Source organism: Bos grunniens, chromosome 21 (assembly GCF_055505025.1).
Source record: "Bos grunniens cultivar Pamir isolate PY7600 chromosome 21, Bosgru_T2T1.0, whole genome shotgun sequence".
NCBI classification, from domain to species: Eukaryota; Metazoa; Chordata; class Mammalia; order Artiodactyla; family Bovidae; genus Bos; species Bos grunniens.
This window is the reverse complement of record NC_141185.1, coordinates 45664046-45678200: the sequence shown is the minus strand read 5'-3', so window position 1 is coordinate 45678200 and position 14155 is coordinate 45664046. Positions and strand designations below refer to the sequence as shown.

Here is a 14155-nt window from a genome sequence, read left to right as displayed (position 1 = left end):
TCTCAGGATCCTATCAATTGCTCTAGCAGCTCTCCTGCTGGTCAGCTCTCCTGTGGTCAGTCTTGGGCTATACTCAACTGGTGGGTCATGTACTTGGGCTAGTTGGGACACCAGGCTTCTCTGTCCATGTGATCACAGATCCTCTCTCCCAAACTGGTCAGTCATGCTACAGGGCCTCTTCCACATGGCCACTGTCTCTAGCAGAACAGTCTGGGCTTCCTTATAACATGGTGGCTGGGCTCCAAAAGGGAATGCAGTTAAGTCTCCTACATACAAACTTTCAGCTTGTGAACTTTCAAAGATGAGAACCTGCCCTATCACGTACATTAGTTCACATGTCTGGCGTACGTCGTTACGTGCACGCATGCTCTACAAGTGGCTGTGCTTGTGTGCACTTTACTGTACAGCAGCACAGTATCTTTATTTCAAGCCCAGGATTTCCAGAAGCAAGTAGAAAAGCAACAGTGATGCAGCGGGTACTGCTAAAAAGTGCCAGCTGTTGTTCTGTACTACTGCACTTTTCAAGGTGCTGTGCTGTAAGATTAAAAATGTTCTTTATTTTTAGTTACATATTTTCTGTGTGAAAAGCATTATAAACCTATTATAATACAGTACTATATAGTAGATTGTGTTAGTTGGGTACTTAGGCTAACTTCATTGGACTTAATGAACAAATTGGACTTATGAACATACTCTTAGAACGGAGCTTGTTGGTATGTAGGGGACTTACCATAAACTAAGAGAGAGAAGCTCAGTGTTGCCAAGCCTCTACTTGCATCACATCTGCCAATGACACTTTACCCAAAGCAAATTACATGGTCAAACCTAGAGTCCACATGGGAGGGGACTATGGAACGTGTGAACACTGGGAGACTTGGAAGGAGGAGTCCATTGATACAACAGTTCACTCTAACACTTAACTGTTTTCTTCCCCTAAAATGGGAGAGTTTAAAATATTTATAGGCTGAGACCGACAGAACTAATTGAAAGAGCGTATCTTTCAATTAGTATTCAGTGTCTGAAGATACAACAAAGAGAAAGTATTACTAATAGGTCTCAGTAGGGAAGGGAAGAGGAACACCATCCCCTGAGACTGGAGAAGATATTTAACACAGGTGTTTAGGACTTCCCTGGCAGCTCAGTGGTTAGGACTTCACAATTCCACTTCAGGGGACATGGGTTCGATCCCTGGTCAGGGAACTAATATCCTGCATGCTCCGTGGTATGGCCTGATAAAAAGAGGGAGAGAAGAAATAATTAAAAAATAAAAAAGTAAAACAGGTGTTTAAATGTATTTTGGCTAAATCACTGAGGGGAATAAAAAGGGGAGTTTTCCATGAAAATGTGGCACTGGGATAGAGACACCAACCCCCGCCATCATTCTGCTTCTCCATCAACAGTCAGTCTGTATGCTGAAGCTGAGGAGGCTGATTAAGGTATTGATCCAGGTTTAGAATTTGGTTGTTGGATGCTGCAGAAGGATAGTGGTGCCAGGGAATTATGGGTTATGGGAGATAATAATCTGAGTAATAGAAATGGGGTTCTTACTCCATAGGTAAGAGACAGAGGCAAGGAAGAGACTAATAGGGAAAACAGAGGAGTCAGATGGCAAAATACACAGATGGCAGAAAGGGAAGAGATGTTGAAGCCCGGGAGGTCCAAGAATCATAGGGCCAGATTACTGGATAGGCAGACCACGTGAACACTGAAATCCAGGAATTAATGAAGGTCCAGGTGGGGTGGAAAATTCTAGCCAATACCCAGGGTCATCAGTGAATGACAGGTCATGACCAGGAAGTGACAGTTCTATGGAGGGGCTGCTCATGAGGACAGAGACTTGGTCTCTTACGGCCTCAGGTACTGGCAATGTCTAACACACACAAGGCACTCAGTATCAAAAATTATTTGTGAGAAGGAGAAATAGCACATGACATCACTTATATGAGGAATCTAAAAAGAAATACTACAAATGAACTTACAAAACAGATACAGACTCACAGACTTAGAGAAGGAACTTGTGCTTGCCAGGCGGAAGGACTAGGGGAAGGGATAGTTAAGGAGCTTGGGATGGACATGTCCACACTGCTATATTTTAAATGGATAACCTACAAGGACCTACTGTATAACACAAGGAACTCTGCTCAATGTTATGTGGCAGCCTGAATGGGCGGGGAATTTGGGAGAGAATAGATACATGTATCGGAGAAGGCAATGGCACCCCACTCTAGTACTCTTGCCTGGAAAATCCCATGGATGGAGGAGCCTGGTGGGCTGCAGTCCATGGGGTCGCTAGGAATCAGACATGACTCAGCGACTTCACTTTCACTTTTCACTTTCATGCATTGGAGAAGGAAATGGCAACCCACTCCAGTGTTCTTGCCTGGAGAATCCCAGGGACGGGGGAGCCTGGTGGGCTGCCGTCTCTGGGGTCACACAGAGTCGGACACGACTGAAGCGACTTAGCAGCAGCAGCAGCAGCAGATACATGTATATGTATGGATGAGTCCTTTCACTGTTCACCTGAAACTATCACAACATTGTTAATCAGCTATACTCCAATATAAAATAAAATATTTTTAAAAAATAATTATTTGTGCAACAAACAAATGACTTTACTCCACCTCCATCACTTAACACATGTAGAAAACCCAGCCTCCGAAAGCTAGTGTTCAGCTAACCAGTGCTTACCACTTGCTTGCAAAACCACACTAAATATGGATTTCCTTCTCAACCTCCCAGAGGCAGTTCATGATTTTATTATTTTATTCTCTCAGAACTATTTAAGTGGCATTTGTCATTCCCTGGGTGCTGGGATGGAATATCCTGAAGCTGAATGAATAAAGGGAGTGGTTGAAAATCTTCCTTGAGGCCTAGAGGGACTTACTCACTTATTGGAAATAATACATCACATGCATTTTCAAGGCACATTTGGTCCTGTAACCATATCCTCACCAGTCTGCCAACATTTTATTGTCCTCTCTTCTTCAGGTGCTGTGGTCCTACCTTCTTCATTAAGACTCAGAAAATCAGGAAATCACATACACACACTATGGCTGTCCATCCACAGTCATCATAGATTTTTTTTTCCATAGATTCTATAGGCTTTAAGAAATGAATTGGTCTTCAGTTGAGTAGGTCTGGGCTGTGAAAGTCTTCCTGACTCTTATATTTAAATATTAATAGAAATGAAAACATCCCCCCACAGGCTATTGACCACTGTGGAATCCAGCTGAAGAAAGAGGGTGGTGACACACTCCTCCTTCCCACTGGACCAAGATTTCAAAGCTTCAAATGTGTGGTAAATCTAACCAAAGATAAAGATTTGCAGGTGTGTTTTGCATAAAAGCAAGAAGGGCAGATGTATCCGAAACGTGCTTCTAACCAAATGGGACATCTGCAATCCATTAGGGGTGTCCTGAAGAGAGAAAGTGAGAGAAGAGGTCTGGGCAGAAAGCCTGCTCAGCAGAAACACGAGCATGAGGACGTGTGTGGACCCTTCTGCCAGGATCTGAGGATGGCGAGGTTCTAAGACAGGTCACCTTTTCAGGGGTAAACTTACATCTCTGCCCAATAACCTGGTTTCTCTCTCTTTTTTTTTTTTTTTTTTGGTTCCCTTCTATCGTGTTATCTTTGAAATGTCAGTGCCTTCTCTTTACTCAAGTACACCTACATGTTTTAGTATTTAAGACTTGGCAGCCACCTCAGATAAAGACAGCATTCCCCTCTGTGAGTCTGCAGACCTTCCTTTCTCAGCACTCGCAGAGAGTGATGGGTGTCCTGACTCGGCTTCTTACACTCCCACAGAACAAAGCAGAATTGTCACCACGGCATTACTGGCAGGTTACTCACTGGCTGTTATGTGCTCTGTTTCAGACTCCCAAGAAAACCACTAGCTTTGATTAGAAGGTGTGTAACAAAGGCTGTTGCGAAATACCCACGGCTGTGAAAATGATTCGGAGGTGTGTGACTCCTAGAACGGACGTTACGAAGGTCACTCGATTTTAATATACAGGCTCTATGCCCACGGCTTGCTTCTGGTCTCCCTTTGAAGTCTCAGACTGAGCTTCAGTGACTGGGTCCAAGTTGAGCATAACATGTACCTGGGGTGCTCCTTCTGTAAGTTCCTTCATGAGCCAACAGGTCTGTTTCCTGTATAATGTCTCTTACTGACTTGCCTTTGGATAAACCATTAGTGCTGGGGCATTTTGTTAATTACTAAACTTCTGGTGACAGACAAAACTGGCCTGTTAAAACTTGTGTGGTAATTTGAGGATTTCAAGCCACACCTCTGAGAAATGTCGGTATCAAAACTGATTTGGTGTCGAGACAAGGTGTTAGAGGCCACAGTTTGACAAAGTGGATCCCCAAGTGCAGTTGGCAATTACATTTTTAGAAGTCTTCAATTATGCCATTTTATAAGAAGGTACTTTTAAGAAGCTACAAGTCAAGAATGTGTTTTTAAATCCCTTCATATACACATTTATAGGTTAGCCCCTATTTAAGAAGCACCAGAAGAGCCCTGTTCTAGATACAGTAAGAATCAGCAGTCCCTAACTTCTGAATCTCAAAAGCCAAGAAGAAAAATCTCTTCAAAAATTAAAGTATGTGGTCAGTGCATTTCTGGAAAATATTTTACTTAGGATCAAGGAGGTAAGCATGACCAGAAAAATCGATGTGCTTTAATTAGAAGGATCTCCTCACCTGCCCTGGATTTGTGGATTTAAGGTCTGTGTTTGGAGATTCTCCTAATCTTTTATCATCTGAGAGTGAAAGATTGAACAAAGACTGTTATAACAGAGGGCACTTGGTATTTCATTTATCCTTTATCCCAGAATAATCTTCCAGTAAAACTGAATATAAGTTCTACATCAGCAGAGAAGCTTTCTATTTCTATTTCTGTAAGGAGGAAAAACTCAAATTGGCTTACATGATAAAACTGGTTTAACTGTTCACAAATCTAAAAGGCTTAAGGCTTCGTGCATGGTTTGATCAAAGCTTCAGCTACAGGTAACATCAGAGATTATATGACTCCTTCATGACAATGGGGAAAGAAGAATTTGGCTTTCCATAACCATCAAGCAAAAATCCTGAGCTTTGAGCTGATTGGCCTATGATAGAACCAATCCCTCTGACCAGGAAAATACCTTGGTGTTGATTGGGGCTTCCCTGGTGGCTCATATGGTAAAGAATCTGCCTGCAATGCAGGAGACCTTGGTTTGATCTCGGTGTCAGAAGATCCCGTGGAGAAGGGAATGGCAACCCACTCCAGTATTCTTTGGGAGGATTCCATGGAGAGTGGAGCCCTCCATGGAATCACAAAGTCGGACACAACTCGGCAACTAACACTTTTACTGTCTTTCACCTGAACCAATCACCTGTGGGGTTCAGGTTGGGTCCCTACCTAGGATAAACAGCTGCTACATGCTTTAGAAGGAATGAAATGGAGATTGAGGAGGCAATCACATCATAGCATCTGTTGCAATCCTTTTTCATGCATAAACTCATGATAATTTTTTTTTGGCTGTGCTAGTTGCAGCACGTGGGATCTTCATTGGGGCATGCAGGGTCTAGTTCCCCAATCAGGGATCGAACCTGGGCCCCCTGAATTGGGAGCTCGGAGTCTTAAACACTGGACCACCAGGGAAGTCCCCTAGTTAATCTTTATTCCGTATCAGAGATGAGGGCTATAAAAAGGAATCTATTTCCTCTAAATTTGATATGAAAAATTTTAAGATGGTTCTTACTGCTTCAAAAACTTAAAATGCATAACTCTAAGTTTGTTTTTCCAACAGCTCTCTTTTCCCTTAAGAATACTCCCAAAGAAATATTTTTAGTTTGATATCAGTGGGTAATTGAGAATGATTTAAAATCCATCCTATGGTCCATCTTCCCTAACCCTTTCTTTCCCAATTTCCAAAAGTAATATGACCTAATCTTGAACTCTCAGTTATAGGAACCCAAATATTTTCTCCTTTGACTTGAATAATAGGTCATTAAATTTGCAGAAGATGCCATATTCCAGGGTATAATGAACCTTACAAGTTTTCTTTTGACACATGTTCACTTGTTTCCCTTCCTGATAAAACCCACTCCAAATCCATCAACTTGATATGCGAAGGGCCAATCTAAGGGATTTCCAACAACTAAGTATTTTTTCTAAACTTTACTTAGAAACAGAGCTCCTTGAGTTCAGAGTTGAAATTGTAATACTACATAAAAGTGTACAGGGAGGGGTCCACTTGTAATATTTTCTTTCCACTGCCTTGGTGAAGAGAGAATGAGCTGTTCAGAAGGCAGGCCTTCTTATGACTGTCGCCAGTTGTTTAAAGGCCGTGGAGGACAGATTAAATGAGAAGCTAACTTCACATATCCCAAACATATCAAAACAGTAGTAGCCAAACTCACAAAATTTTCTCCAAGCCTTACACTTGCAAGACCATCATAAGCATTCGACCTGTCTGTGTCAGAAATGAGTATTCTTTCCCAATTGTTGAGAGTGCCAGTGATGCTCACACACCGCAGTACTGGCAGACACGAACAGGGAAGCAGCTGAGAATCAGGCCTGGGTTTGTTTGCAGCTGGGAATTTACGACAGAATTTATCACTCTTTTTCTGACATCCCCTCCTTGAGATTTAGCAGTCTTGGCTACCAAACCCACAACACAAGACCCAGCGCATTCCCCTCTGTGGAGCAGGCCCTTCAGGGTATTGTGGTTCCCTAGTCCCTGACCTTGTGTGAGAAGTGGAGAAACCCGAACAGGTCTCTGCCACCAAAACCCTGTGCCACCTCTGGGACAGCCTCATCTCCTTCCTCTCCATAGGGAGCAGCCCAGGGGCTGGAGGGAAGGAGTTGCAACACTTGGGCCAGGCCTGCAGCAGGCCGGCCTGCCCCTCAGCAGGCAGCTGGGGGCGGTGGGGTGGGGGGTGCAGTTTGGCCTGAACGCTGCTTAGTCAGGATCCACTGCTGAGCTGAGCTCCAGATGTGCCCAGACCTGCCGCCACCAGGTGTCTGTGTCTGGGCTGGGAGGTGACCGAGCCAATATGACTCTTGCCTCCTAGTGTTTCCCGACACCGTCCTCTGAGGAAGGTGGAGGACTCAGGTGAGGCCACCTCAGAAGACTTCTGACAGAGCCATGGCTCTCTGCCCACCCCGCATGTCAGAAGCCTTTCCCTGTCCAGCTCCTCTGGCCTCACATTCCTCCTGCCAACCGCCCAAGGGCAGTTCCTCCTCCAGCCACAGGTAAGATCAGAAGAGAGGGGGGCAGCCACCCACACACCATGCTGGAATATGCTGTTCCCATCAGTGGTGCCCAAAACTCCACAGAGCTAAAGCTGGAGATTTTTTCCTTTTTATAATGAGGACCCCATGGTTTAAAATACCCTTTTTTAATTAAAAAAAAAATTTTTTTTTTCAAGTTCATTCGTTCCCACTGGAGAAAAACTTCTTGTGAGAATTAGTTTTTCAGTGAGCGGCAATTCTATATTTCATAGAACTATTATCAACTAGAGGCAGTCTCATCAGTGCATAAACACTGTAAAAGTTTACCAGCCCAGAGACTTCCAGTGGTTTGGAATTTGCCTTCCAATGAGGGAGTGTGCAGGTTCGATCCTTGGCTGAGGAGCTGGGATCTCATATGCCTCATGGCCAAAAAGCCGAAACACAGAGCAAGGGCAGTATGTAACAAATTCAATAAAGACTTTGGGAATAGGCCACATCAAAAAAAATCTTAAAAAAAAAAAAAATAAAAGTTTATCAGCCCGTTAGTGAGCTCTGAATCCAGAACAAAAAGGTTGCTACTAATCTCCAGGTGGCTTTTGAGAATTCCATTTAAAGCTAAAGTAGGCATTGAGCCATTTTGCATCAGGAGTGATACTCATCCTACAAATGTTTACTGCACATCTACTATATAGTACAAACCCAGGACCCAAAGAAGACATCACTATATATAGCAGAGCATGCACATGAACAGCACATAGGCCAGATTCAGCCCGAAAACATACTTTGTTTGACTCAAACAGTATTTATCAAAAATTTTAATGAGTTGCAAACTTTTAGATATCAGGATATTTCCAGCTTCTCTTGAAAACTCAGGAAATCTGGCATAAGTAAGCCCACATTCCCAGCTGATGACAAGCAGAATAAAAACTGATCACCTCACACAGGCACTGGCTCTCAGTTCACACAACCCCCACCTGTCTTGCCTACCCCAGCTCAAGTTGCCCCGCCTCTCAGGATACACCAACAGTTCTCAGGGTGGGCCATCATAGCATACCTCCCAGGAAAGGCCTCATTCAAGAACAGGGCAACCCAGCCAAGCCTCTCACTTAAGAAGAGCAGCTTTGGGCTTCCCTGGTGGCTCAACAGTAAACAATCTGCTTGCCAATGCAGAAGACACAGGGTTCGATCCCTGATCCAGGAAGATCTCACATGCCATGGAGCAGCTAAGCCCATGTGCCACAATAAGAGAAACCACCACCATAAGCAGCAAGGGCAAGGGCACAGCAACTAGAGAGTAGCCCCCACTCGCCACAACTAGAGAAAAGCCCATGCAGCAACAATGACCCAGCACAGTCATAAATAAATAAAAATATTTTTAAAAGGAATTACTTAAAAAAAAAAAAAAACAGAGCAGCTTTATGCCTCCTTAAGAACAGGTCACAGGGCTTTTCTTAATTTACGCCTTCTCGACTTTTACTCTTTTTAATAAAGCTTTTTTTTAATCCCTGGTATCAGTGAAGATACTGTTTTTTTATGCTCACGACAACAACAAACTGGACACAAACAAGAAATGGCCAGGCTGAAGCAAAGAAGCACACAGAGGCAAAAAGGGAGAACTGTGAGAACGGGGTAGGCCCTCGGGGTACACCATTCACCAGCTGAAGAAGCTGAGGCCTGGAGACAGGAAACTCATGCCCATTACTGACCAGAAGAAGAGAAGCATGGTCTGGATGATCCTTACCCAGCTAGTGCCACATCCTTTTCTTCATTCAGGGGTGGTTTCTCTGGCCCAGTTTCTGCTTACATGTTTCCAAGGAGAGGCAGAGAAGTCCATCAAATCTGGGAATAAATAGGAAGGCTGACGTCAGAAGTCACACTTATCAGGTAGGTATATGGTTCTCGATGAACCTGTAGAAAAAAAATCAGCAATTTTCATCTAGTCCTAACTGATTCCCTATATGGGTCCAAATTGTCACATTTGGAGAAATGTATACGTGCATCCTCAGGTGTCCAGGTGGCACAGTGTTAAAGCATTCGCCTGCCAATGCAGGAGATGCAGGTTCGATCCCTGGGTCAGGAAGATACCCTGGAAGAGGGCATGGCAACCCAGTCCAATATTCTTGTTTGGGAAATCCCATGGACAGAGAAGCCTGCCGGGCTACAGTTCATAGGGTCACAAGGAGTAGGACATCCTTGAGCATGCATGCATGCATATGTGTATCCCAACGGTGCATGTTGGAACAGACAGGCTTTTTTCACATTTTCAAATTGTGTATTGCCAAAAATTCTCCTTGTCTGTAACTAGAGTTAAACAGGTTGGTCCTGATTTTTGCTTCTAGTGAAAGGTTTTACTAAAATATAATTAGGTTGTAAATTAATTTTACAACACAAAGATACTGACTAAAATTGTCAATGAGACAGCTGGGCCACTGTCTGGGTCTTTGACATTTCAGTGTATTTATAAGCCTATACGGCTATTCAAGAATGCTGAAACCAAGAACTTCTCTGGAAATGAATTTAAATTAATTACAAGATCAGTTTTACAAGCAGCAGAAAGGGAGTAGAATAGCGTTCACAGAACAGAAACTATCTTATTTAACTCTACCTATCTAACTAGGACAGGACTTCATACCTACTTTTAAAGATGAGAACAGTGAGACTAAGAAAGCTGTCCTCCTCAACCAGTTTCCAATTGTGGGAACCAGCTACACCCAAACCATTCTAACTCCAAAACCTGGGCTTTGTCTGCTGCAGCAACTCGTAACACAGAAGTCACTAAGATGAGTAATGACCAAAGAAGTCAAGACAAGGACACATCACGACCAGGCTAGAGAATGTAATAAGCACAATAAGAGACGCAGCTGCAAGTGCCTGCGGGTCAGAAGAGGACAAAAGCAGGCGGAGTGGAGGGCTGGTGGATCAGGGAAGGCCTCTGAGAAGCGGTGACATTTGAGAAAGTTCCTGAAGGATGCATTGCATTACAACAGGCAGAGAGGAGGAGAAAGGTCAAAATGCTGGGAGTGGGAAGGAGGAGGATATGAACGGAAGGTAAGCTGTTTAGGTTTGCAATTCACAAAGCAAAGCTTCATAATAAAAACATTCATGTGAGAAAATGCATCTTGCCAACACCTTGCCAAGGCAGGGCAAAGAGAGACCATCACAGGAGGTCAGGCAACCTCATACCTGCACGGAAGGGCACCACGCTGCAGACCCAGGGCACAACCAGGATGCAAGATGTGTGTGTCCAGCCTGCCAGGCACAGGCAGCAGGAGCTCTCTGGACTACTCCATGAAGGCCATATTCTCCTACTTTCCTCCACAGACACCACAGCTGCTCCTTTCTCTCCTTTTCCACTCAGAGGTCTGTGAGGTTCAGAGCCAGGACCCTCTGTCTGAATGTCTGCAACTCCCTTCTTTTCCCTTCCATTTCATATCTTTTTTCACAATGTGCAAGGTTTTGGGGTTTTTTTTTTTCCTTTTTCTCCTTCAAAGATCTTCACTAGCAGCAAAGTAGGTGGGATAAACTGGGGGAGATGAAGGCAGGATCCCCACTAAGTCCAGCCTTCAGAGAATTATTTTAGGGACCTGAAAGCCTTCAGAGAATTCTTTTAGGGACCTGAAAAGGGAGAGAAGGCAAGACTCTCCTGCAGGGTCTGCGTCTGCCCCAGCGCGGGGCAGAAGAAAAGCTGGGTCCTGTTTCAGCAGCCGTAGGCCATGTCTGTCTGCTCCTAGAGGTGAAGGACGCTGTGTCCCCAGGACAGAAGGCCAGGCTCCCCCCGCAGGCCGCCTCCCCTTCTCCTCATGGGGGCCTGAGTTCCTGCTAGGTTTCCCAGGACATTTCATTTTGTCCTTAACATCCCATAAGGTAGGTGAAAACTTAATCCCATTCTACAACGGAAGCAACTGAGGCTTAGAGAGCAGTCACTCATCCTCGGGACTCGGTAAAGCGGGAACTGACTAACTCACACTACAGAAAGGAAGCGGGACTGCCCCGTTAGCGGTTGTAATAAACCTTCCTGGCGCCCTCCTTTCTCCACATCCTGGGATACGTCCCCCACCCCCACCACCACTTCCTATGGTAATAAAGTTTTTGGTGATGAGGATGGCACAGCCCTCTTCTTGGCCGTGGTGGGACCCCGAGTGCGCCCCGGGGTGGGCAGGGCTGCAGGATCATCGCCCGCGATGGGAGCCAGAGAGAGAACTTCAGAGCGTTTCGCCCTTCCCCGGGATAGGCAAACATCGACACGTCCGTGTCTTTCCCGACAAGTGCCTTCAAGCCCAGCGGGGGCAGACACCTCCGCGCCGGCCGCCGGCGAGGTCTCCGCTGTCTGCCGGGGCCACGGCCTCGCCTCAGCTGCATCGATTTAACGCGTTCGTGGGCCGCCCCGGCGGGAGGCGGCTTCCCGGCGGCACAGCAGCAGCGCCTCAGCCGCGGGCGACTCGGCGGCCCGGCGGGAGGGGGAGGGGAGAGGGGGAGGGGCGCCCCCCGGGGCGCAGGGGGCGGGCGTGCGGGCACACGCGGTGCGCGGCGGGCGGGCGGGGGCGGCCACCGCGCCGCGCGGCCGGGGCGCCCGGGGAGCCGCCCACTTCGCCGCGGCGGGCCCCGACGGCCGGAGCTTGGATGAGGCGGCGCCCGCCGAGCTGGGGCGGACGCGGGGCGACCCGGGACGGAGACACGCGCCGGTAGCCCCGGCACTGCAGCGGCCGCAGGATGGCCGAGGTAAGCACGGCGCCCTCCGCGGACGCGGGGCCCTCAGCGCGCGGGGTGGGGCGGCCGGGAACGCCACTCGGATCCGGGGCCGCTCGGTTCTCGGGGGCGCGCCCCGGGCCACCTCCCCGAAGGCCACCTGCGCGGTAGGGGCGGCGGAGGCGCGGCCCTTCTCCGGGGCCAGGCGTGAGGGAGCGTCTCCGCGGCGGGGAGGGCCCGTGGGGGCGCCCGGACCCGTCTCCGCCCGACGCCCCGGAGCTGCCCGACGCGCTCCGGGTGTGAGACCGGGGTCGGCGGGCGAGGGCGGGTCCCCGGCGTCCCCGGGGCCGCGTCGAAGCGTCGAAAGTGCGGGGTCGGGAGGGACCCGGCGGCCGCGTCCTCCCTTCGCGCGTTTTCCCGCCCCCTCAGCACCTCCACTGTTCGGTCCAGTACGTTGGGACTAACTGTTTCAACCGCTCTTAGCGCAGAATTAATTACACAGCTGCTATTTTAAAGTGACCGTTTTTCACCTGGATTTTGTTTCTGGAGAACTGAACGTGCCTTCGGGTCCCTCAGAGAATTGCAGAGCCGGGCGAGGGGCAGTGACGGGGGCTCCTGTCGGGATGGGGTGGTTGGATGGGGATGGGAGTCTTTTGTACAAAACTACAAATGGAGACGCGGTCGGGTCTGGGGGCTTCCTGGGACAGCAGAGAGTCGAGGGTTCAGGGTCAGTTTTTATAAACGTTCCAGCTGACCTGCCGGGTGCGCGGAACGGTTCAGCACGAGATGTTGCCGCAGCCCCGGGAATCGGGGTCGGGCTCAAGTGTTTCCACGTCCGAGCCTAACAGACGGGGCTCTGGCCCTTGGCGGGGACGGGGTTCCTGCGGGTGACCGGGCCGGACCGGGCTGCGGAGCCGGCGGCGGTGTCGAATCCCGGGCCGCCCTAGGCTTCCCGGCCTGGAGGTGCCGCGACCGCTCTCCTCCCGCGCTCCGAAGCAGGGTCCCGGCCCGCGGGGCGGTGGACCGGGGGCCCCCGGCGGGCGGAGAAGGGGGCGGCGGCCACTGCGTGGTCCCCGCTTCTCCTCCGGCCAGACCCCAAGCCCTAGCGGCCGCCCGGCTTTGCATAAGCTCCTAAGGATTTGTCAGCCAGATGTGACAAGATTGTCGAGAGCGGCGAGTGAAGGAGGAGATCTGATATTAATCAGCGCATAGCTCGGAGCCAAACTTTCTCAAATGCGGTGTAGAAACATGTTCTTCTCATTTAAGGCATCTCTTTGTGGCGGCGGGGCTGCCACCGGCCTGACTTTGACAGTTAAATGGAATGCCAACTAGCACTTAATTGTATGAGTAAAGTTGTGTGTTGTTGGGGGGAGGATCAGACACGCTAAGGTTCAGTAATGTCCCCTCGTTTTATGGCTGTGCTCACCGCAGCCCTCTGAAGACAGGGCGTTTAAATGGGGCCAGACGCCTGGTCGCAGCCAGGCCTCTGCTGTTAACACTTAAGGGGCCTAAAAGAGGCCCCGCTGGTGTCCTGGGAATCCCTGTCGGGGTGTGTATGCGTGTGTGTGTGTGTGTGTGTGTGTAGGGGGAAATATGTATTCCTACAGCTTGGGATTCATAGAGCAGATTTAGCAACCATTTTTTAAAAAGCATATTCTTATCAAAGCAACAAAGATTTTGGCTTGACAGTAAGTGAATTGAAAAACAGCATTTAGCAGGTCATTTCTTTTTCTGGTGTCCTGTTCCTTATTATTTTAATTTGCTGTTGGATTTCATGGCATCTTTTCATAAGATTTTTTAGACTCTTGGTTGCGAGTATGTGCTTATATGTTAACAGTTTTGTTCAGTGATAAATATGGCTTTTCCTTTGTCCCCAAATCTCTTGATTTATCAATATTTCATTTAAATTGAATATGTCAAAATAAAACTTTTGTGCATCACGTAAAAGAACATTACTTCAAATGTTATAGATTGTCCAAGATTTGATTTTTGCTTTATATAGGTGTGGAAAGATAGCCACCGCTTTTGCTAAAATAAATTTTGATAAATAGCTTTATCCTTTGTGGCATACCTAAAAGAATAAGATGTGTCATTATTTGATTTCTCACCTTATAAGTTTGCTGACTTTAATTTCACCAAGGAAGTTGGTTGAACATGTTCTGTTGTAGCTAAATGCTGAGAAGTGGTGGAATCTTCACTTAGCAGAAGTACTACTCATATTTTGGGAACTCATGTTCAGGCATCTGCATA

The 14155-nt window shown here is 47.5% G+C and overlaps 1 protein-coding gene and 1 long non-coding RNA gene across 3 annotated transcripts in view; one reads left to right on the top strand and one right to left on the bottom strand.

The window, feature by feature from the left end:
* Positions 1–4193: 4193 nt before the first annotated feature.
* LOC147349568 (uncharacterized) lies at positions 4194–11679 on the bottom strand. The gene is made up of 2 exons (XR_015149979.1): positions 10403–11679; positions 4194–9058 (listed from the first exon to the last, which is right to left on the bottom strand). It is a non-coding gene; the product is annotated as an uncharacterized LOC147349568 (long non-coding RNA).
* A 46-nt stretch (positions 11680–11725) lies between these two features.
* Positions 11726–14155, top strand: part of BNC1 (basonuclin zinc finger protein 1) — a 28766-nt gene continuing 26336 nt past the window's right edge. Inside the window, exon 1 of one of the 2 annotated variants that reach the window (XM_086364274.1) lies at positions 11726–11938. In XM_086364274.1, the coding sequence (XP_086220400.1) occupies positions 11930–11938 (9 nt within the window). In that variant the 5' untranslated portion in view covers positions 11726–11929. The remainder of the gene's footprint in view (positions 11939–14155) is intronic. The other variant, XM_086364275.1, reaches the window with a different exon arrangement.